Source organism: Hesperophylax consimilis, chromosome 15, assembly GCF_061612785.1.
Source record: "Hesperophylax consimilis isolate HC1 chromosome 15, BYU_Hcon_1.0, whole genome shotgun sequence".
Classification (NCBI taxonomy): domain Eukaryota; kingdom Metazoa; phylum Arthropoda; class Insecta; order Trichoptera; family Limnephilidae; genus Hesperophylax; species Hesperophylax consimilis.
The window spans coordinates 6,555,096-6,581,450 of NC_142850.1; the positions used below are offsets into that span (position 1 = coordinate 6,555,096).

General features: G+C 36.1%; 1 protein-coding gene across 1 annotated transcript in view; it reads right to left on the reverse strand.

Moving 5' to 3' along the window:
• Dhc93AB (Dynein heavy chain at 93AB) overlaps positions 1 to 20,529 on the reverse strand; it is a 111,272-nt gene extending 90,743 nt beyond the window's left edge. Inside the window, exons 1-5 of the mRNA XM_089640559.1 lie at positions 20,241 to 20,529; positions 11,711 to 11,868; positions 6,028 to 6,250; positions 2,594 to 2,746; positions 1,543 to 1,754 (exon numbers count right to left, since the gene is read on the reverse strand). Coding sequence (XP_089496685.1) covers positions 1,543 to 1,754; positions 2,594 to 2,746; positions 6,028 to 6,250; positions 11,711 to 11,868; positions 20,241 to 20,529 — 1,035 coding nt within the window. The remainder of the gene's footprint in view (positions 1 to 1,542; positions 1,755 to 2,593; positions 2,747 to 6,027; positions 6,251 to 11,710; positions 11,869 to 20,240) is intronic.
• Positions 20,530 to 26,355: the final 5,826 nt, after the last annotated feature.

Sequence of the window (26,355 nt, forward strand, 5' to 3'; positions counted from 1 at the left end):
ATACCAAACAACAACCCTGCAGAATTTCATTAAAGAGTTGTCAAGGAATAAGGTAAAACACAAGAGATAGTACAACGGTCCTAAGGCCCGAGTGCTTACCGACCGTCTCCTAATCTATATACGTAAAAATGAATGTTTGTCCCCTATGGACTCAAAAACTACTGGACCGATTTCGCTGAAAATTTCAAAGTTTGTTTTTAATAGTGCCAGGAATGTTTAAGAGTGGTTAGAATGGTAGAAAAATTCGGGGACACCCGAGGAAGAGATGGCACGATTAAATGAATCAAATCAGCAACCAAGTCAGCTAGTCAATTATTCTTCTTTCGTATGGTGGGGGGTCAGAGGGGGACATCTAGATCTGCGAGCCATTTTAGGGCCTCAGGCGTCGCCATGTGGACCTCATCAATCCCGCCGGGGAATGAATGGAGCGGGCATTCGTTGACCACATGTTCGGTAGTCTGCACCGCACCACATTCACACATCGCCGACTCTTTAAGGCCCCATCTGTGCATCATGTGGGCACAGCGGCTATGGGAGCACCTTAACCTATTGATGGCGGACCAGGTTTTGCGAGGCAGTGAGAACCCAGGCTGTCTCTCGGTGGGGTCCTGTATGAGATGGGCATTTCCCACGTTGGCCGTTTGCCACTCAAGTTTCCACCTATCTTCTGGGGTGAGAGGTAGTCGGAGGAGCCTCTCTCCTTCCGCCCAGAAGGGCTTTCGGGACTTCAAGCGGCATGCCGGGTGGGAGACGACATCTTCGTGTAGAGGTATTGCGCTTTTTTGCAGCGCCTTCTTGTATTCCCTCAGTGTTGCAATTTCTCGCCTGATGTTTGGCGGGGTTATGTTTGCAAGTACGGGGAGCCAAGGGAGAGGAGTAGATTTTAAAGTCCCGCTGATGGTTCGCATTGTGGCATTAAGCTGAACGTCTACCATGGAAGTGTGGGCGCTTCTAGCCCATACTGGAGCACAGTATTCAGCCGTTGAGAAAACCAGGGCAATGGATGCTGTTCTGAGCGTGTTGGCGTCGCATCCCCAGCTAGTTCCAGCTAGCTTATTAACTAAGTTAAGCCTTGTCCTGGTTTTTTTACCCACTGTTTCCATGTGTTGCCGGTAGTTCAAGCTCCTGTCCAAAGTAACTCCGAGATAGCGGGGGTGGGGGTCATGGTAAATATTTTTTCCATCAAACTGAACACAGAGTTTGGCATCCGCTTGTGAATTGCTAAGATGAAAAGCTGTCGCAACTGTTTTCGACCCATTTGGCTTTAGTCGCCAATTGAGGAAATATTCTTCCAAAGCCTTTAGGTCAGAATTGAGGATATCTTCTGCTGCTTTAAGGGTTTTGGCTTGAGCTGTGACGGCGATGTCATCTGCGTAAGCAAATTTTCTGCCTTCAGTGTGAGGGAGGTCTCGAGTGTAGATGTTAAAGTCAATTATAAAATTGTTTCATTAATGATAGGTTAAATTATAAGTCATTCTCTTCCCTTGAGCTCATTTGATATTTGTGAAATACTCAGCCAAAATAGATTAATTAATGTGTTACCTGATGAATAAGAAGATTCCCAAGCTCCTTTAGTATGACCATCAGTTTGGAGGAGTGGCAATAATACTTGGATTCTGACCAAACGATGCACAGAATGTGAAACATTGGCCTGAAGACAGGAATCAGTTCAGAAAACTCAACTTCTTCCAAGTTCTGAAAATGCTTGGCCAGGCCTTTCAGGTGCATGTTTATATCCCTGGCTTCTGTGAGGGCTGCAGAACAAATTAAATTTAACAAAATACATTGTTCCTTTTTTTTATTTATTTTTCGGAATGACTTTATTGAGTAAAACCTCAAATTGTAATATTTAAATATTGAAGACAATATTAGTGATTTCTAAACGAAAATCTAAAACAGAAAAATCAGAAAAGGAAACGGTCACATCTGGGACTCGAACCCAGGACCCTTGTCTTTCCGTGACAGTGCTCTACCAACTGAGCTAATGGGACCCTATTCCCCTCGGTCATTTTTAACTGTATCATACTACGAATAAGAACCACTAACATTGTCTTCATTTTTTCACCGCACATTTTTATTGGCAACTATCTTTATGTATGATCGCAAGATTCAACCCGAACTAAATGCAATCCAAACAGCGTCTTATTAGATAAACCTATCTTATTTTTTATTTTTAATGTGCGACATCTGTTGACTTTTCTGCAAGTCTAGAATGAATATTTATTTTTCGGAATGACTTTATTGAGTAAAACCTCAAATTGTAATATTTAAATATTGAAGACAATATTAGTGATTTCTAAACGAAAATCTGAAACATGATACAGTTAAAAATGACCGAGGGGAATAGGGTCCCATTAGCTCAGTTGGTAGAGCACTGTCCCGGACAGACAAGGGTCCTGGTTCCGAGTCCCAGATGTGACCGTTTCCTTTTCTGATTTTTCTGTTTCAGATTTTCGTTTAGAAATCACTAATATTGTCTTCAATATTTAAATATTACAATGTTCCTCTTTTCTATGTTTGAAAAATACTTAGTATCAGATTTGCATATTGAGTACATAATAATTATCAATTTGTAGATGTATTATTGTTTTACCAGCTACAATATTCCTGAAGAGGTTTCTAAAGCAAGGGAAGTACGCAGAATCTGTAACCTCTAGTATTACAGCCATACACCTGACTCTTTCACTTCTCAGTTGATCATAAATGTAGTTCAGGTTCTTGAGACGAGATTTCCAGAACTCCATTTCTAAAAAAAATTAAATAAATATATTAATAATTCTTCATATTAATGCACTTTAATGTAAGTAATAGGGGCGCACATAATGAGGAAATCAAATGAAGTTACAATAGTTGCACATCTCAAACTTTGTCATCAATTTGCACACATATTATTGCTTTTTGTTGTCACAAATATAATAAATAACAGTTAATGGGGTTGATTATGAAATGAGAAACGAATATTGATCCGATTTATATTGAAATTTCTTGTTGGAACAGTATAAAATAGCAATATACCAGGAAACGTTAGTAGTAAATTGAAGTAAAAACAAGTTTTATGAAAGCGTAGCACGTGTTCTATACAATATAAAATAATGAAAAGACATTACCGTTGTAACAGAAACTATAAAATCAGCATTACAGATTTATAAAGCTAATGCAAAACTGAAGAAACAACGTTTTAATCGATTTGACAGCTGACATTTTGATAAATATTCCACGTCATAATGTTGGAAGTTTTCGAAAACATTTGAAAATTACACAAGGGGAAGTCCAAAAAAATTTGTATTATATTATTATCTTATTGGTTGGTAGGTACCTACCCGAGTTACAATTAAATTTCTCAATACAGTAATAAAAATAATAAAACAAAAAAATTCTTCAATATGCAATGTTTACCAAGTAAAGTATTATTGTGGGTGGTTTATTTATGGTATAATTCCACTCGAGGAAATTTGAGGAGAAGAAAGATATTAAATATGTGTTTCTAGTTTTTTCCCATTATTTCTGGCTTTCAACCTTCAAGGGTGTTCTTGGCCATCATTTAAAATTATCGAGAAATAGGTGAATTTAAATATTAATTGTATTTAAGTAAGCAAATTTAAAAATTATAATGAAAATTGGAGTCGAGTTCGGATTTAGAAGAGATGAGATGTTGAATGGCGGAGAGGAAATTTTAGATAAGGCTTGATAGAACAGAGGATATTTGTTTAGAGAAGGCAACCAAAAAATATCTGATCTAAAGTTCCCACTTCTTAACCACATAATGCACAATCTGGGGAGTCAAGGACATGAATTTTAAAAAAGCGGAAGGAAGGAACGGGACAATGTCCGATTCTCATTCGAATAAGTGAAGAAATTTATTTTTCGGAAAAATGGGGGGATTGTTGAAACAACGGTTTTGATGGGATAGTCCTTTGTATTGAGGCATAGCAGGCTCCCTTGGATTGACTAGCAATGTGCCAACACTCTGCCCAAACATTGCGGGATCTATCTTTGATGATGGAAAAAATATCAGATAGGGGAATGTGGTTTACGAGGGTAACAACAGGGTTGGACGCTTCTTGTTTTGCCAAGGCATTCGCAATATCATTACCCATGATGCCAACATGTCCAGGAATCCAAATCAGAGTTAAAGTTTTTCCATAGCTTTGAATGGAGGATAAGGCATACAAAGTGATCATCAGGATGAAGAAGAGGACTGGATTTAAGTTTTTGGAGGGAACTGAGAGAGTCAGAGAGAACGAGGGAATGTTCAAAATTATTTTTATACATTTGAGAGATTCTATTATTGCAATGCACTCGGCTGAAAATATTGAAAATTGATTTGAAATTGAATGAAATATTCTTTCATTAGAATTATTGTGGTAAACGTTATTACCTATACCACAGTTAGGAGAGTCGGGAGATTTGGATCCATCAATAAATAAAAGAGAAGAATTGGGCCATTTAGATCAAATGTCATTGAACATATTATTGACAGTTGTTAGTACGGGCCGGGAGATTTGAATGCTTCTAAAATTGTTGGGGATAGGGTGACGTGACAATATTTTAATTTGCATAAGGGAAGTAGATCATTTTGGATGATTTGAAGATATGAAAGAGAAAAATTTTTTACAGATGTCAGGTAGAGGTTTAGTTGAAGCTCTGATTGTAGATGAATGGGTTGAGTCAATGAACAACGAGACTCTGTTTGAGTCAATGAACGACGGTTTCTATCTAAAACATGTAAAAATGTAATATCCGCATGCAAATGTAAATGCAGTGTTTTTAAAATACTGAATCGTAAACGATGTCACATTTCTACTATAATTAATATTTCCATGGGTAATATAATGTTTGGAAATATTTTTCCTCGTGTAACATACCAATTTCAGTTCCCTGTGTGATGTGCGTGAAGTGAAATATTCCTGCGTGACATTATTCACGTTCAATAAACATTATTTGCTTTGAAAATTTCACAATAATTGGAAATGATTATTGTGTGAATTCAGACTAGCGATGAAGTATTTACATACAATCTACTTATAATCAGAAAACTATTTTTTTTTTTTTTTTTTTGTTTTTCGGAATAACTTTATTGAGTAAAACCTCAAATTGTAATATTAAAATATTGAAGACAATATTAGTGATTTCTAAACGAAAATCTGAAACAGAAAAATCAGAAAAGGAAACGGTCGTGCAATGTGTCGAAAAATGTGCGGTGAAAAAATGAAGACAATGTTTGTAGTTCTTATTCGAAGTATGATACAGTTAAAAGTGACTGAGGGGAATAGGGTCCCATTAGCTCAGTTGGTAGAGCACTGCCACGGAAAGACAAGGGTCCTGGGTTCGTGTCCCAGATGTGACCGTTTCCTTTTCTGATTTTTCTGTTTCAGATTTTTATTTAAATATTATTTTTTTATAATCATTAATTCTACAATTGAAATTTGTGTTTCTTTTGTTAATGTTTTGACAGATGGTTTTACAAGTTTATTAGTGGTGTTCGTTCAAAAGGTAAATTTCTGACGTCTCTCTAATAGTTATTTTTAATAGATAATTTGTTAACAAAAAAAAATATTAAATTATAAAGAAAATGGACAATATTTGTTTTTGAGAGTCAATGATCCTTAGGCAAATGTTTTATAAATACTTCAACATTTTATATATTTAAAAATTAAAAGGGTTTTTTTATTTATTTTAAAATAAAGACATACGATCCCGGGTTATGAATAACCTGATAATATTTGAAAATCTCCTACTACCACCACAGTAAGCTGAAAATGTTGCTTGTGTTGTGATCGAGGACTTAGACAGCCGAGTAATTGAACACACTACGCCTGGGTGGGACCCAAATGCGATGTCAACTCAGCCACCGACCGATGCTTCAGCAAGCCTAAATTTAAAATTTCCCATGATTTTTCACGGTGCTGCTAGCGCTAGTATTCAAGAGGGCGATATCAAAACTCAATTTGTCCTATTCTTTTCACTCGCAGTTTCATACTTAGTATTTCTGTAAACTTTTGCTTTAATAATTGTAACTTTATTTACCGGCCACTGGTGTAGGGTTAGCCCCATTATTGAAAGCGTGCGAAGAGTCCTCCTGCATTACGTCATTGATCTGCGAGGCCCACTTGATGATGACCCCCTCGATGGCGCTCTTGAGGTACAAGTCCACCTCTTCCCCGCGAAGGATGCCCTTTTCCATCTCATGGACCCTTTCTACCCCCACGGGCATGGGGAGGACGGTCTGGCCGTTGACTTGACCTTTTACCTTGGAAATAACGCAGATATTAGTGCAATTTATGTGTATTTTCTTTCTACTGCAGCTGTTGAATGATACTCACAATGTGTGTCATATATACACATTTACCATATTATTTTATCAATACTATTGCTCAAAATTTTAATATGGAAACATGAAACTGTTTACTGTTCACTACCAATGAATCCCATATTTTTAGGTTCTATAAATTTGGGAAGCGATCGCTCATTCGTTTTGCAAACTTGACATAATACGCCAAAATTCGCTCAAGTGGTTAATGTACATGAAAGTTGCTATGGTTCTGTTTGAGTAACATTAGCTGCCCACGGGCATGGGCCGGATTAATAAATAAACCAATCGCCGGATTGGTCTGGCGGATGACCTGACCTTTTACCTTGGAAAGAATATAGATATTAGTGCAGTTATGTCGAAAATATGCATTCTTGGTGGTTCATATCTATTTGTGTAAGTACATAGTCTGATAATTGACCTGGCCTTTAACGTTGGGTAGAATTAAGACATTATTACCTGAGGTTATGTCAAAAATATGCATTGCTGTTGGTAATTTTCTATCCACTGTACCTGTTAAATGATTTTTGACTGTTAAAATTGCTATTGCTCTGTACGGTGTGACATTGGCAGCCCACAGGCATGGTCAGGGTTGGTTTAACGGTTGACCTGCCCCTTTACCTTAAAAAGAATGGAGATATTAGTGCAGTTATGTCGGAAATACGCAGCGTTAGTGGTACCTACTTTTCTATAATATGTAGATACCTACTGCTGCGTGTGAATCTATACTCTTCGTAAAAGTTGCTATTGCTTTAGGTATATAGGGTAACATTGGCAGTAGGCAGTCAATGGGCATGGATAGGACGGTATGGTCGTTGGCCTGACCTTTTACCTTGGTTAGCATGTAGATATTAGTACGGTTATGATGGAAATATGAACTGTTGTTGGTATTTTTCTATGTACTGCGCTGTGTGAATCTTTACTCTTCTTAAAAGATGCTATTGCTCTTTATGGGGTAACATTGGCAGCCAACAGACACGGGCAGGACAGTATGTATTGTCGTTGGTTTGGCCTTTTACTTTGGGTAGTATTATTATTTATTTATTTATTTATTTTTCATGTTCTCCGTAAAACGGTTATTCACCAATACATTATGGAGAAGATTACAAATTAGACAAAAAGTATAGCAAAACACGTAAAAAGGTCAGTTTCACTACTTTGTGACATACGTCAAAAGATAATTGCTAAACTGCCTGTAGGTTACGTTAAAAATGTCGATGGTCAATGCAGACTCGTTGAGCAGTTCAGTCGCTCTGTTGACTGGGGCGTTCTGATAGGCAGAAGTCCTCGCTTTTGGAGCATAAAAAAGGGTATGGGACTTTCCACGAGTATACTTGTCTGGGACATATAAGTTAATCTCTTTCAAAATAGGTGGATTATGTATAGTTCCAGAGATTATCTTAAAAAAATGTTTTCCTAAAAATATTTTTCGGCGGGCTTCTAATGTATTAAGATCGAGCATTCCTGCTAAGAATAAGGATGGATACAGGAAAGGGTAGTACATATATTCCCTCATATATAGGTAACGCATGAATCTCTTTTGTACTTTTTCTATTTCGAGAATATGGTTTTGCTCAGAAGGGCCCCAAATAATGGAGCTATATTCCAAGATACTGCGAACAAGTGCTTCATACGTTCTTCGGATTGCGATTCCGTTGGTAAATGATCTTGAATTACGAAGAACAAATCCAAGCATTTTGTTGGCACGGGAGACAATATCAGATATATGGGATTTGAAAGAGAGATTTGCTTAAAAAATTACGCCAAGGTCTAGAATCTCATTTTTACGTGTTAATTCATGTTTATTAATGTGGTAGGGGAACAGGAATGTATCTTTGGACCTTGTAAATGTAACGACACTGCATTTCTGAATACTGAAGGGTAAGTTGTTCAGTTCCGACCATTTGACAAGAGAATCAAGATCGTTCTGCAGAAGAATGGAATCGATGTAACTTTTGATTGCTTTGAAAAGTTTTATATCGTCAGCAAAAAGGAGATATTTTGAGTGGTTTATAGTGTTGCCAATGTCATTGATGAATAAGAGAAAGAGAAGGGGTCCTAGATTCGATCCCTGGGGAATCCCGGAGTTAGTTTTGTATTCGTGAGAGATATGGTGTCCGCAACTGACATACTGACGACGATTGCGTAAGTAGCTAGCCACAAAAGCGAGGAAAATTCTGAGAGAATCCGATGTCACTTAATTTTTTTTAATAAAATATCATGGTCGACTTTATCAAATGCTTTCTCGAAGTCTGTATAAATCACATCAACAGGTACAAAATTTTCAAATGAATTATTAATATAGGTAATGAGATTCATAAGATTCGTTGAAGGTGACAGTGTGGGACGAAATCCGTGCTGATTTTCGGTGAGTGCGTGTTTTGTTTGGTTATATATCTGTGAATAAATTATGGTTTCTAAAAGTTTTGCGGGTGCTGACAACACAGCTACAGGTCTGTAATTATCTATTTCTGACTTTTTTCCTTTTTTATGTATAGGCGTTACTTTCGTTAGTTTCCACATTTCCGGAAAGATATTTTTGCGAAGTGATAGGTTAAAATATGTTTTAGAGGTTGAACAAAATAACTTGCATATCTTTTGAGGATTATAGGTGGAATACAATCTGGGCCGACGGAGTATTTAGGTTTTAGCTTATGGAAAGCTGTAATAATATCGTCATCGTTAATTTCATGAATTTGTACAGGTAAAGAGTTAAATGACGATGAAGCTATAGAGGATATGTCAAATTTGGGGATATTGTCGCTAAATACTGATTGAAAATAGTGTGCGAAACCTGCGGCGATCTCAGACGATCCATCATATTTATTGTCTTTGTAGTCCATCTGGTTAAGTTTGTCACAGCCGCGGCGTTTATCGTTAGTGTAAAACCAAAATCGAGTTGGGTCTGTTATTAAACTGTTCTCGGCCTCACGTGTAAAGTCAGTGTAGGCCTGACCACTTAACCGTTTGATTGATTTTCGCAAAGTTTTAAAGTTAGCTAAGGCATGTTCGGATTTTGTTTTTTTCCAAAGATAGTGCATTTTAGTTTTTTCTCGTATGAGGTGAATGATGTCCCCATTAAACCATTTCGGATATTGTCTAACATCTTTGAGCATACGTGTAGATCTTTTCTTAAAACAAATGTTGAAAATATTATTGAGCTGTTCATAAAACATTTCGACAGCTAGATTTACGTCAAGGTAATCGTAATGATAACAGTGATGTTGTTCTAAGGCATTCTTAAGTGTGTTATCTGAGCTTTCGTGGAAAATCCAACCCATGTTTATGTCTGGAGGCAATGTGTCTGTTTGTATATGTGATTGAGTTGTGTAATCGAATGTGAATGAAAGTGAAGGGTGATGAATATCCTCTCTGACTAATGGGGAGTCATGGCGGCAGATAACAGCATTTTTAGAATTTACATTACTTAATACTAGGTCTAACATGTGTGCATTTATGTTATAAACAGTGTTGAATTGTGTTAAATTATAGAAAGAACAAAAGTAATCGAAAACGTCAATTGGGTTTTTCCCTGAGGGAAAGTTAAAATCACCGAAAATAATAATATTTTTTGATTGTAACTTTACACTTTCACTTATAGTTTTGTCGTAAAATAATTGATACTGTTCCGATGTTGTATTTGGAGGAAAATATACAACACATATATAAATGATGAAATTTCTGTGCGATACTTTCACCCACAAGTCTTCACCTTGGGTTTCTATCCAGTCCATTCTTTCCGCGTGTGAGTGGCTGTCAGCTCGGAGGGCTAGGAGAGTCCCTCCTCCGCGACTGCCTCTATCCTTTCTGTAGACGTGGTATAGGTTTTCGAATAGCTCCGACGAAAAGGTGCTTGAAGTTAGCCAAGTTTCGGTAAGAGCAATCCGAAGTGGTTTCTGGCACATTACGTTTGTCACGAAGTCGATAATTTTATTATTCAGACTTCGAACGTTCTGGTATACTCCACTAATGTCTATCTTTTTCGGACGTCGTATCGACCGTCCTAGTTTGGGGTCGTGGTCTCCGAAATGACCATTCGTTGAAGGCCACGTTTTCAGGCCAGATCGTGGGGTCCAGGAAAAAGTGGAAGTAATTTTCCGGTATGCCTATTTTGAAGGCAGCATAACGTTCATGCCTCGTAACCAGTTTTTCGACAGTGTAAATTAAATCCGGCTTCTTCTTTTTTAAGAATGAAGATATATTTTCTTCTGTGGTATTCGGGTGAAACATGAATACATGCAGATGTAGGTTTTTGGGAATAGTGACCAAGCTGTCGTCGATAGACCCTGTCCCTTTACAGATTGGCCGAGATCGTCGTCTACCGTTGACGAGGGCATCGCTATACGATGTTATTGGCTGGGTTGGCAGCTTGGGCACAACAGGCTGTATTGTACTCTGTGGTTGTGGAGGAGAAGACGCCGCTGCAGCAGATGTGGAAGCGGAATGTAGATCTTCCTCCGGTTTTCCTTTTTTAGCAGTGGATCTTGTGGTCATTTTGCGGGTAGTGAGCGGCTGGACGCCGCTAACGGGAAGGTGAGTCTGGCCGGCTAGAGCGGCTAAGGTAATAGCAGGAGCGGGGGCGGGGCCGGGGGGCCCGGGCGGTGGAGGTGTCCCAGACAGCTGCTTAGTGATATCGCCGTACGCTGAGCGCACACACACATTTAAGTCTGGCGCCGGCGCTAGTACCTGGGGAGTACCTGCAGTTACGTTGTACGAGTACTTGCATGAAGGGCACACAATTTTAGCACTACCGTCACTTAAAATTGAACGAATCGTGGTCAGTTCGCTACCGAAACCCTCGATTTTGCCACTCAAAACATCGACCGTTTTAATCAGGGACTGAATGATATCACCAAACTCTTCCATTTTGTAAATAGACTAGAACGAACGATTAAAATGAATACTATCGAGAGCCGATGACAGAAGACGTGCGTCGCGTGTTGCGTGCGTATTGACATAGACATTAGTATGGTTATGTCGAAAATATTAAGTGTTGTTGGTAATTTGCTATCTACTGCACTTGTAGAATGAAACTTTTCTCTACATTATAGTAGCAATTGCATGTTAGATTACAATTAGATCTTATCCACCGCTTTCCCACCCTGGTATAAGTCACACATGATTACTCCTTCAAGACTCTCGCAAGGATATTTTTAACTAAACTAGACCTCCAATGTCCTTGCATACGGTGTTAGAAAGCATTTATCAGAATAAGTACAGTATATACAGAACATAGTGTTATTAATGTACGGGCTGATAGTAGGTACTGACGGGTCTGCCCGCTAACCTGAACTTGAATGAATGAAATTATTATTGCAGATATCATCCACCAAGACCGCCAGCTGGTCTGTCGTCTTGGGAGCGGTCACATGTTTTGCTATCGATGATTTAGTAATATACCTGGTAAACTGTGCTCTTCAAGCTGTGCACGTGTTTCTTGATGTCCTGTGCGACCACCGCTGGCCACGAGGCGTGGTTGAGGGGGTTGGACAGTAGGGGCACAAAGATCTCATCCACGAGGGCCGCCAACTGGTCAATCGTCTTGGGAGCCAGATCACCTGTTTTATTATTGATGATGTAGATTTAGATACGGTACATATTTGTATGTATTATTATTAACTTATAAGTCAGCAGTCGCAGTTTTTTTAGGATTACCTGTATCTAAATTTCTGTAAAATACCAAGCAGTTTTTTATAACAATGGAAAGCAGGTACGAGTAGGAAAATACATTTTTGGAGTTGGATGATGTATTTTTGGAGTATTATGCCGTGTTGCGCTTCCTCTTTTTTAGCCAACGTTTCGGATAGCGCTACAGTATCTATCATCAGGGCAAATGTGAACACTGCAACGCTGTCGGAAACTTTGGCAAAAGTTTGTTTAAAGGTTGGTTAAAAAAGGAGGAAGAGCTCCATGGCATAAAACCCCAAAAATAAATCACGATAATATTTTCGGCAGTGAAAATCTCAAATCATAATGAAATATGGGTGACAGGTAGAGGCGGCACCTGACTAAAATTATCAATAGTGCTTTTCACTTTTAAAATGAATCTAGTGTGTAATATGTGTGTAGCAAATTGATTAATGAGGGTCTTAATTCACTCCATTAAGTTACATTTGTAAAATAATCGAATGAATAAAGTGTATCTGTCAGCGTTCGAAAATGCATCTCGACACGCAATTCATTGCTGAAAACTCACCAAACCGTTTTAATTCACCGCGCACGAGTGCCAGTGTGTGGATGTAGTAGCGCTAACATTGTAACATAGTATTCATAAACGAATTTATTCCAGGCTCATTGGATTACGCACGATAAAACTCACTTGAAAAATTAACTTTCCGTTTATGCGTCTCGCCCTTGCGTCGATAGTGCACGGGATGAGTTATATATACAGGGCCGGCCTTGAGCCAAACGGCGCCTGGCGCGAGTAAAATTTTTGCGCCCTTTGTCAAAACCAGTAGACGAATATCATTGATTATAATCAATGATATTCGGATGATTTGTATTTTTGTGTAGCGCCTTTTTTAGACGATGTGTTAGAACTGTTAGGTGTTAGGTATTATCAGCGCTTTGGCAATTCGGCTCAAATACATAAATTTGTAGTTAAAAATAAGAATAATATAATGTTTGGGAAGGCATTATGCGAAATCTAGGTCTGTTGAGATTAATGAGACTTCTTCGCTCTGAATTGTTCTGTTATCATTTCCTTTTCTACTCACACTAGAATTCTTAACGTGAACAATTTAGAACTTTTGAAGTACCAAGTAAATAAGTACCCTATTGTAAATATTCTGATAAGAATAGCAACAACAGCATAGGTACCTCCAACCTGGAGGCTTACCGTAACTTTTATGCTTAGATAAAAGATGTTTTACGCAGTTTTTCAGCTACTTTTTATACAATTCATACAAAAATTTCATCCCTGATCTGATCAGTGAGGGTATTTTGCCCCCCTACAACATGGCAACTCTGTTGTCCTCTGTCGACAAACGTATTCACAAAGTCATATCTAGTTTATAGCATTCATTTGTAATTGTATGTATGCATAGGTATTCATTTTTATTTATTATTTACTTAGTATCATTAGTTTCATGTGTCTCTTTCACGTTTACAATAAATTATATCAATTAATCATTGCTTCAACTTATCAACAAATCAAAATTTAAATTTAATTTAAAGTTTATTTCAAACCACAATCGTGAGATTTCAAAACAAAAGTAATTTTACATCTGAATTTAATAAAAAAAATCTGTTTTATTTTGTGTGTTTAGCGTATATTATATATATATCATGTAATGTAGGTACATGTAAATACTACTAAATTTTAACCCACATTTACAAACATTACACAAACACCTCAACTTGACACTGGCTAGAACAATACCTTAGCGTGAAAAGCCATTAAAATATATGGTAGTATTGTTTTGTCTGTATGTTTGCATTTCAGTGAAATAAAGAAACTTAACTAGCAAAAAGTCAGATAGATAATTACTCGTATGTGGTTAATGGTTAAGGCGATGCACTACGTCGTGTAATGTTTTGAATCCAGCCGCCATCAATAACACTCCTTATGTATATGGCGATATGGCTTAAATTCCCGCTTAACACCACCCAGCTGTTTTGATTTAGACAAGAAAAAAACATGGCCAAAAAGCGCCTTTTATTTTATTTTGTGGATGTTCAGGCATAAAAATATCAAATTGTTTTCCGATCATTTTATAAATAACTTAATTTGCCACATTATACAATAAAACCATAACCGAAAATGGGTTCGTAAGTAGGAAATTTTGAACTATAAAGCAGTTTTCATAAACCTTATAAATTATTTTTTTCTGTGCTTATAAAAACACTTATGTTTAAAATACTCGATTATTTCATGTATTATACTCGCGGTATTTATTTAAAGCATCTGAAACATTTCTAGGCGACCAAATTTTCATACCAAAAACACATGATTTTACATTACCACGTATTGCATCGCCTTAATTATGAACAAAATGTGATTGCAAGTTGCAAGATACAAATCACCTTTTCATAGACTACATTTCAAGTGTTTTTTTATCGATGACTGTTCTTGGGAGTTGTAACGCAAAATAAATGTTTCCAAAATCATTAACATTCATTTCCTATATAAATCCTAGTTATTAATCATGATATTTTACTCGAATATTATGGTGATAAAATAAAATTCTTTCCGGTTTGATTACGCTTCGCTTCATATCTACGCAAATCATCATTATGCAAATTAAAACGTGACAAGAAATTATAGTTCGTAGTGCTGAAACTGTCAAGTGTGGCGTTTTACATAAATAAGTCTTCCTCTTTCAACTGGTTTTCACAAGAAGATGTCTATCTAAGAAGTAATCAAACAACTTACCGAGTGATATAATCTCTTAATTCTACTGAGGCCGGAAAGACTAATAAGATTATTAATATTTTAAATGAAATTAATTTTAATAGAAATCTAAAGACAAATAACATTTCACGTTTTTTGGTTTAAAACTAACCCCGGTCAAGGTTATTTTTAATGAAACAACTGCTTCTAAGGAAGCACACGTATATGTTTTATATGATAATATGTTGGTTGAGTAAGACCATTTGACCTCTCAAGACGGACGCTCTAAACTCTAAAAGCATTTTGTAAATAATTTATTTCAATAAAGATAATTATTTTATTATGTGCCTCTTTTTTTTCTTTTTTTTTAAATGCATTTTCATTTTTTTGTAGTTGTTTTAAAAATTGCGTGCTATTTCGGCTCTGAAAACGGTAATGCGCCATCTTGACCGCTACGTCACACCTTTGCCGCCGCCGCCGCCATCGGTTTGCAGGATCTACTCAGGCCGGTCAACAGTGACGTCATCGTTCGCCCTTGAACGCTTGATCAATCACCGGGCGTTCTTAGCTGCATTGAAATATTTCGTTTGCGCCTGTTTTTAAAGTCATTATAACTTTAATAAATGATTTTTGAAAATTATAAAAACTATGTATTCTTGTGTCTGAAGTGTTTCTACATATGAATAATTTATAATAAGTGATTTTTTGGTGTGAAGAGAATTCCCTATTGATCAGAACTGGGATCCCCCACAATATTTTCGAATCCACTAATTCCCCACACAATATTTTCAGATCTGTGGGGGGCGGGGGATGGCTATAGAATTTCAGAGAAGACACTAGAATTCCCTCAATATACTGTGGGGAATTAGGCTGAGAATTTTGTAATAAATGATTCCTCACATAATTTTCGCCAGTCAATTTGAATGTTTCGAGATTTTTACATGAATGTATCTTTGAAAACTATTTCACAAAAATGTGGCTTAAAGGGCTCTCGTAGACCCCCATTTACATCTCATGCACCTCCAATTTTTTTTCACTAACGTTCACCCCTGCAGGTCTAAATCGACTCCTGGGGCGTCAATATAGATCACTTTAGAAATGATTGTTCTAAACCAAGGCTGCCCAACCCCAGGCCCGCGGGCCACAATGTGGCCCGCGAACGAATTATAAGTGGCCCGCGTGAACCATTTTCAAAAAACCCGCCAATCCGCCAATTTGAAAAAGTGTCGCGGGCCCGCGGTAAAACAAACAATGCAGCTTGCGCGCTGTCACCAGTGTTGCCAACGAAGGCGATTTATCGCTATTTAGGCTACTCAGAACGAGAATCAGCGACGAAAAAATCTAACCTGTTGAACTTACTTTTTAAACAAACATACACCGGTTTTTGATGTAATATTTTATGCGTCCGAAATGGAATCTTGTAGCCACCCCCCCCCCCCATGGAATTCGAAAAATTGTTGTGGGGAATCACATATGATGTTTTTGGGTGCGCGGAATTTTTTCTCAGCGAAGTTCCGTAACAACCCCCCCCCATGGATTTCAAATATTTTGTGGGGAGCACTCATTTTGATTTTTTTTTGTGGGGAATTATGTTTTATAGAAATTCTCTAACAACCCCCCCTCCCATGGAAATAGGAACCGTCAGGTAATCAGTGGCCCGCCAGTGATTCAAAATCGTCAATTTCGCCCAACTGTTCGCAAAAAGGTTAGGTAGCCTTGTTCTAAACCCATCACGGGATGGATTCGTACATTACTCCTGGATACACTGACCCAAATAATCCTATTCACACCTCAAATTTTTCCTTCCCATAACTTCCTATCTTTCCTTTCTTAATGACCACAGAGCATCCCAAAGAAGACATTTTCACAGAGCTTCGTGTGTGGAGTAAATGTAAAAAAAACACTTGATATCCAACGACGCAATTACTGTTTTTTTTTTTAATATTTGTATTAATATTTTTTTTGTGATTGATCTACTATACAATGCTCTGCCACTAGCAATTAGACTAAACACAATTTTTTAAATATATAAAACAGACACCAAGTCTTGGATCATAAGCCAAGACCGATCTAAGATCAAAAAATTTATAAAAACCCCTTCATAAGTATGTACCCCAACTACAGGGTTTTCAAATAAGAGGTGTTATTTTGAAAAGCCCGCTATTTCGGTAGATGTTAATTTTGAAGCTGTCATTTTTTAACATTTGACAAGTAAAAACCACTATATTAATAAAAATGGAACGATACACGCTTCAACCACGCATTGAAATTATTTAAATTCACTTGAGTGAATCAAATGCAAATCATCTTGAGTGATGAGGCCCATTTCCACCTCGGTGGCTTCGTCAACAACCAAAATTGTTGCATCTGGGGCTCGTAAAACCCAAGAATTATTGTTGAAAAGCCTCTCTATCTTCAACGTGTGACTGTTTGGTGCGGTTTATAGTCCTGCGGAGTCATTGGACCTTACTTTTTCTAAAATGAGGCTGGAGCAACAGTAACGGTGAATGGATCGCTATCGAGAGATGATTAATGATATTTTATGGCGAGAATTGGATGGTATTGATCTGGACAACGTTTGCTTTTAACAAGACGGCGCTACGTGCCACACAAGCAACGAAACCATTGATATTTTACGATTGAATATCAAAATAACACCTCTTATTGGAAAACCCGTAGATGCTGATTAACCTCTGTCGTTTAATGTAATGAAATATTATTATATATGTTATCTTAGGTTATACTGATTTTTAAAATTTTCATTTATTATTTCATTAACTATTTTATCTCAATCTTTCCATATACATTTATAATATTGTTATCCCTGTAGGATAACCTACACTTTCTAATATGTCTTCACGGTTTAAAATGTGTACAACTTTATAATTTATATTTTAGTTATAGTTATGCATGTGTCAAATAATATGTAAATACTCATCTATGTATCCAATACGTCTGTCTCGACCCAGGTATATCCTAGTGAGACAGATATCGAAAAACAGCTGTAAAACAACATTATATTGATAATAAAAAAAAAGAAAAAAAAAACTACATTATACTCAGCATACTATCATTGTCGTAAATGATTTAGATTGCAATGTAGGAACTAGGAAAATAATATTTTCTAGAAACATATAATAAAACACAAAGAAAAAATATGCATTTATTTATTGTGTGTATGTACTAACGCTGAACCGGTGTGTAAAAAGTAGAATAAGTCTAATAAGTAAACGGGTAATGGGTATGATTTTGTTGTATACTCGTAATCTTGTAATATTACATTGTAATTTTCTTCTATTTACTGCTCACTTATTTTAATTACGATTTATAATTATCCAGTTTTAAATATTTTATGAATACGACAATAAACAATAATTTATGACGACCTCTGGCAGAGCAATAAGCTGACCGTCTGGTGACCCCTGAGGTCACGGGACAAAATCCGGACAGAATAAACTAATTAATTAACTAACCATCAGACAAGGTTGTCAAACGTTCTTCGCTCTATTTCTTTTTATTTATAGAGCGAAGACGGTATACATGTACTTCCCGTGAGCACTTAGGCCATAGGGCCATTATGCTATCTCCTATTTTACCTCATTCGTTTAACAGTCACCCTGTCCCTTTGATAAAGTTCACCAGGGTTGTCATTGGATATGTGGCTATGTCTTCTGGTTCCACAATGTGTGTTCCCAGGTCTCATCTCTCCTCTGCAATCCCCCTTGGTTCCCTGAAGGAGCCATAAGGGAAGAGTTCACAAAGGTGGCCTCATCTCTCTTCTCCACTCCTTCTTGGTTCCCTAAAGGTCCCACGAGGGAAGAGGATCTCATCTCTTCTCGCCACTCCCCCTTGGTTCCTTCTTTTCTTTAATTTATCAATTCTTTTAAGTCCTGCTAAATCTTTTTTGGTCTTTTTGTCAGCAATTACATATTAATTAAAATTCATACATACTCTTCTGTTTTCATGACTTTTCGCAAGATCAGACACAAGTGTTTGATTCATAATTGATCATGCCATGTCTTCCTAGGGCGTCCCCAACTTCTACTTTTATCTTTCGCGTAACATATTTTATTCTTCGACGCTTCTTCGTCCGCCTATCCGCACTACACGTGCAAACCATCAAAACCTTTATTTGAGATTTTCTAAGCCAAAAATATTATAGTAATTTATTTTTGGTCTTCCTTCTTCTCTAGCCAACGTTGCGGATAGCATTATAGTGTCATCACAATCTGCCCTGGTGATGGACACTGTAATGCTGTCCGAAATGATTGCTAAAGATAAGAAGCGCAACTACATCAATGGCAACATGGCATAATACGCCAAAAATAAAATCAAAGCCTTGAATTGTTATTATTTTTCAGTCATTGTCATTACGCATTCTTTCCCGAACTTAACTTTCATATTACATTTGTAATACGGCCATAAATAGTTTTACCAAGCACGTCTCTCAATCTATGTATTTCAAAAGCATTCAGTCCAGAAGACAATTAAAATTTCAAAACAATCGTGCTTTGTGAACACCTATCTCCCTTTCGCTCTGTCACGGAATTTAATAAGTTGTATTTATTTACAGTATCGTACATATTATGGTACATATTTATACAGTGATGTATTATATTTAGATGACATAAAGTGAAACAATATTTTCCGCTTTTTTACCTCCAACTGACCTCCAACTCTCCCAACGCTCTAACTAGAAGTGTATTTATAGAACATTTACCCTTATCAACCATCGCAACAAGGGCATGTGCTGGCATGGTGGTCGAAAAATTCTCAATGCCTCTGAATAAAGAAAAATATAAAATTTCAGATTTTAACACTTTTAACTTGGGAATATAACTAACTAACCATCACGCCGTTTCCCCGCAGGGTTACGCAGAGAGAATGGACCCCCAAAACAAATCGGTCTCGGCACACACTTCTTGCCTCATTCACATTCATACATCTTCTCATACATACTCTTCTATTATTCTGACTCTTGATATGGCCCGACTCCAGTATTTGATATGGCCCGACTCCAGTATTTGATATGGCCCGACTCGAGTATTTGATTCACTTGATCGTGTCATGTCTTCCTCGGGCGTCTTCTACCATCACATTTGCGTCATATATTCTCCTTACACTCTTTTCTTCGTTCATTCGCTCTACATGCCCAAACCATCTAAGCGTCCCTTTCTTATTCTTACTCATTACACTTACATCAGACTTGCATTCTTAAATCTCCACTTTTCTCAGCATCATCCATCATACATGGTTTTACCACACATGGGATCTCATTTCTCTCAGGAATCTCATTTCTGTAGCATTCAGTCAGTCAGGCAAGAAAGGTATTTTTAAAAAAGTTTCCAGTTTATTATTTAAATTAATCAAATATATCTAGTGCTTTAAAAATTTCAGTCAATGGCAATATTCTTCTCGTCATGCTGTGCTGTGTCAGGACATTCTGTTATACCGTGTGGTATCTTGAATACGTCGTTGTGACGACTATGGTTGAAGTTTACAGGAATGTCATTAGATATTATTCCAAGAGTTTGTTAATAGACTTATGCAATGCATTAATTAGTTGCTGAAAATATGTTGAAATCAAGTTCTACTTACCAACAATGATAAATTCATTGACCCTTTCCTTAGGTACCATCCCAGAAGACTTCTTCACAAAATACACTCCTTTGGTCTTGAGGATACATGGAAAGGAAGAACAAGGCACCAGCTGCAAAGAGGTGGTAAGCACCACGACCAGTGTAAGGATCGTCGGATTGTTCATAAAGTCCGTGATGACATTCTTGTACTCGTCCGTCGACAGCACCCTGGACCACTTTTCTGGCTTTAGTCTCAGCGATTTGGTGACATAGCTTCCGATGTAGTCGAATCGTGGGTCGGAATCCATTTTTGCGGAGTTCTTTTGCACTTGGGTTAATCATTAAATTACACAAAACTTTCTGCTTTCCAATAAACTTTTTTTTAATTGAGTGATTTTATTCACTACCTATGCCAAGGTGTCGTAAATATTTCGAATCCGGGTTTTAAAACTATTATACGTAAAAGTAATTCATACAAATAATTATTCACTGATTCCTATTTATTTTTCTTAATTTTATATTTAAATGATATTTGTAACAATATTCAGAGAGATTTTTCATCCACAGTTAGTTTGTCCTATAGGACGGGTTTTTTCACAGAATTTGAACAATTCATCAAATTTCAACATTAATTTTCAAGTTCTGTGAAAGTTCTATTCAAATTATTTTATTATAAGATTATGGGCCAGTTGCTTCACATAATCGAAATAATATTAGAACTTAAATAACTTTCACCTTTCACAGAACTTGAAAATAAATGTTGAAATTTGATGAATTGTTCAAATTCTACGAAAGAACACGTCAGTGTTTTTAAAATGGCGAAAAATGTTTATTGTTAAATCAAATTGATTAATTTGTTGCATACCTATGTCATAAAAGATTTGTGAGTGAGACCTGAACCAGAAAATACACATACTCGTAGGAAGGTAATCTTTTCATAAATTACATCGTTAGATAGGTACACTTTACGTTAATACTTTATTTAAACACTAATATAATTTCACAATAAAAAAGGATATGAAAAAACACAAGTCTAACAATTAATTTCAAAAGATTAGGGTTCTCCATAATACTGAACTTTCCAATGTCCGCTTTCCAATGAACTGACGCAAAAGAAAATCAATTTTCCACAAATCCGTGTGTTTTTTAGGTTTGGTGACATCCACCGGTTTCTCGGTATCTCTTCCCGCGGAAAGGCTGCGTGGCAGTGGAAGGCATGTTAATAAAATGTGGAAAGGGTAGTATTTTACTATCAAAATCTAATAAACTAACTGTGGCGGGCAGCGCAGGACTGGGGATTTAAACGAACAGGGGAATAATGGTCAGATATTCAATTTTGTGAATAGATTTATTAATTAATTATTTTTGAGGCGGAGTCATTCTTTTGGATGTACTCGTACTCATAATGTACTCGTCAAGTCAATATTGAGGCAATACCAGCCACTCTGAAACGTAATGTTGGTATAAATCCATTTTAAAATTTAACATCTATTTTAACTATTTTTTAACAGCAAAATACATATTATTCTGCAAATAACTTTAGTACCAACTACCACATGTACCTATTTCTCGCTTTCACACACTTGGAAACAAATTCACCTCAAATATCGACATATTTAATATAAGTTTGCCTGTGTTCAAGAGATACCTGAATAACATTTTTTATGTAGCATATTTAAAGAGCGATTGCGTATATTTGTTGTTTTCTTGTAGATATGTTGTGAACTTAAAAATATTTGTTATTTTTGTGTTGATGTATTAAAAATAAAAACCTTATGTTGTCACTGTATTATGCAGGAAATTATGTATAATGTAAAAGCCCATCAGGGCGTTAAAATGAACAAATAAATAAATATAATACGAACTGAGAAGCAATAGAAATGATAAAACAGAATGGTACCTACTAACCAGTGGCGGCTCGTGACGTTTGGGTTACTAGAGTGCTAATTTTATTTTTGATGTTGTTGTAGCTGAATACGATGTTGTTTTTCGAAATTATTTTTTTTGTATGAAGATTTTCATTAATTCCGTGCGGCGCACGGCTAAACGGAAATTTTCTGAAAATTTTCATACAAAAAATTCAGCTACAATAACATCAGAAATTGCAATTTTAATAATGTTAGCACTCGAGTACACCCAAAAGTCACGAGCCGTCACTGCTACAAACTACCTATACGAATGTGGCAATGGTAACATAAACTCCAGGAAGATAATGTCTGAATAAAGTTTTCATCGAATCCATGATTTAAGGAATATATTTTTTTGTAACGTTGCAGGCCTGATGATAATTCTATATACAGAAGTTTAGTGACAGTGTATTAATTCTGGTTCAAACAGTTTCGCCTAGTGAGGATGATTATGTCCAACATAAATAATATACCTACTATTATTATTCTCTCTTTATTACTGTGCCATTATACATATTTCTATTACTGTTCTGATATATCTAACGTTACCTTGAATACATAGCATGTATTTTTGTTATTTTTTTTTGGGGTGTTATGCCGTGTTGCGCTAACTTCTTCTTTAGCCAACGTTTCGGACAGCATTGCAGTGTCCATCATCAGGGCAGATGTGTTATTTTGAAACGTTGGCTAAAGAAGGAGTTAGCGCAACACGGCATAACACCCCAAAAACAAAAAACAAAAATACTTCTGGCCGTAAAAATCTTAAATCATATTTGACATAGCATGTAGGTATGTTTATATTCCAAGACGGTGAAAACGTACTGATATAAAATATAGCTAATTTATTAAGAATCTCTTCAAATTATTTATAATCCGGTTAAAAAAAGGACTGTAGGCCCTTAACGAATGAATTAGTAGGTTTCCTGTTAAAATTTTAGAAAAAAATGTATTATCGCGGTGTTGGAATACGTTTTCATAAATTTCATTATATTTTCGCATTTAGTTATGATTATCAGGGCAAATGTAGGTGCATGAACACGTGATATACTAGGAATTTACTAAAAGTTTTACATGAAACTGCCCGCAATCCCGATTTTAATCGGTTTTTAATAATCACCAATACTAATATTTTGTTAAGTGGTGTTGTGTTTTGGATGATAAATAAAGAAACAAAATTTAAATTGTTATACATATTTTAATGTTTTTAATTACAAATTTTCAAAACAATGCGTTTTTTCTCAATAACTGCCTTTATGTCTTTTGAAGAATTTGACAGGAAATATTCCGGGCAGGGTGTTCTACAGGGTGAAGATTATCCCGATGATAGTTAACCTTAAATACAAGAGGACACCAGAAGAACATGAATCAATGCAGAAAATCTTTTGAATTTGTAGGACAAAATTTCTTGTAACTAGTCAGTTCGCCCCTGTAATCAACCCAGTTTTCTTAAACACGCGAGCTTTAACGTTTGGCGAGGAGAAGTATTGCCTGGAAAGCGGACGAAAAGTTCCACTAACCGACCTTTGTCGCTCTGCTTGCTTACCGTGCCTGCTTAATGCTACGAAAGTTTATACCGCTGCTGGGTTTTAATGTCGCGTTTGGAAAATGCAGTTAAAAAAGTTTTTGAAAATTGTCTTTGTCTGCTACACGCCAGTAATTAATTATTATTGAAAGAATCTCGTATCAGACACCTACATAATAGTATGAAAATCTATCACAATTAACGATATTTTAAAATCCGTCTTTAGTTAATAGGTACATATTTAAAGGTAGTATTTATGTAGGCAGGTTTTTTCGTACATTATAGAATATTAAGCGAGAACAAAAAATGTTAATAATTGTAGTGGAAGGAGTGGGGAAGATGGATGGAAACACGGGAGGGGGAGCTACCAGTAGATGATTGGTGGAAACAAGCATCCCATAAAAGTTATTTTTACATTATTCTAACATATTTTTCAAATGTTTCTGGTTTTCACCCTTAAAGGGTATTCTAAGCAAGCTGATGGCTAAGTGCAAGCCAAATACAGGGTTTTCCAATAAGAGGTGTTATTTTAAATAGCCCGCTATTTCGGTAGATGTTACTTTTGAAGCTGTCATTTTTTTACATTTAACAAGTAGAAACTACGCCATTAATAAAAAAATAAATAAAAAACGATACATGCTTCAACAACGTATTGAAATTATTAAAATTCACTATAGTGAATCAAATGCAAATCATCTTGAGTGATGAGGCCCATTTCCACCTCGGTGGCTTCGTCAATAAGCAAAATTGTCGCATCTGGGGCTCGGAAAACCCAAGAGTTATTGTTGAAAAGCCTCTCTATCCTCAACGTGTGACTGTTTGTAGCGGTTTATGGTCCAACGGAGTCATTGGACCTTACTTTTTTGAAAATGAGGCTGGAGCACAGTTACGGTGAATGGATTGCGCAATCGAGAGATGATTAATGATTTTTTTATGGCCAAAATTGGATGGTATTGATCTAGACAACTTTTACTTTCAACAAGATGGCGCTACGTGCCACACAAGCAACGAAACCATTGATCTTTTACTATTGAATATCAAAATAGCACCTCTTATTGGAAAAACCTGTACTTAGTTTGGTGATCGCGCTTTCGGAGCATCTGGGCCGAAGGCTTGGAATAAACTCCGTCCGGAACTAAGATCCATAACAAGTCCAACAGAATTCAGGTCTAAACTAAAAACTTACCCTTTTAAGCTGTCTAACCCTAAAATTAAAAATACCATTCCTGAAAGTCAAATTATATCTAGTTTTCCAATTATGTCCTAAATCCTATATCTAAATTTCGCTAATAAACGATTAGTTGATGTTAATTAAGTGTTGATCTTAAGGGACCGACCAGGTAAGTATGGTACTATATATTATCTCCATAATATATAGTTAGTAATAAAATAGATCATTGTAGAAATGCATTATTTGTACAGCACCCTTGAGGTAATTTTGCACAAAAACGGCCCTATACAAATCATCCAAATATTATTATCATTTCAAATTATGGAGAAATTAAGGTGAATTTAAATAAAAATTTGTATGGGCAAATTTCAAAATTATGTGGAACATTGGAGTCGAGTTCAGACTTAAAAGAGATGAGACGTTGAATTGAGGGGATGCAATTTTAGATAAGGCTTGATAGAGGCGACGATATTTTTTAAAGATGGACAATCAGAAAATAAGTGATCTAAAGTTATTATGTTAATTATTCTACAAAATTATTGACTACATTGTCTACTGCAGTCACAACTGAATAAATATTTGTATAATGAAATACACTCCAGGGCACTTATTGGAGTTATTCTTTATTCTATCAGTGTAGTAAATTATTATTATTTGAGTTAAAGAAAAAAAACCCTTGAATTACTGATGTTGCCAAAAACGAAATAAATTATTCGCATGATAAACGTGAATGTGTGTGAAGAAGAAGTAGGCACAATTTCATTTTGTCACCAAAAACAATTGCATTAGAAAGGGTTGTAAAAAATAAAATCAGTAAAATAGCGAATACGTATTACCGCCGTATATTCAAATTATATCCTTGTTTTTATAAAAGGAAAGCATTTGAACACATTAAAAAAATACCATGATTAATTATTTAAATAACTAGCTGAAACTCTTTTGTTGAAGACAACAAATTTCAAGTTGTTGACGATCAACCAATTAATAATAATATAAAATAAAAATTTTGAAAATCATGTTTAAATTTATTTATTTAATGAATAAAAAATACGGAAAAAAATAACAATTAAATGTGGCATTGGATTTCACAATGACTTTCAAAAAAATAAAATATAAGGTCTTTGATTAGGGGTCTTGTTAGGTAAGGTTAAGTTGGGTAAGGTTAGGTTAGGTTAGATGAGGTTTGGCTATACTACCCCAGGTTGACTATCGAGGTGCGTAATCGAACAATTAATAATTATGTGTTATATCTCTACTTACTTTCAGATTTCTGTGTTGGGAACTCTTTGATAAAGTAAAAGGTTCTTAACTATAATTGCGTTTATTTACGTTACAATAAATACGTCTGGATTTAGCTACACTGTTCATTACCCGAGGGTTGGTAATTCTCTGTTTCTAGAAGCTTGTTTTCTGGCAATAATATCCCACAGGCAATTGCTACACTCTAGCGACATCTGTCGGATTCAGGAGTAAGCTTTATGACTGGTGCCATCTATTGCTTGAAAACCCAACTTATTACCAAACATCACATTAT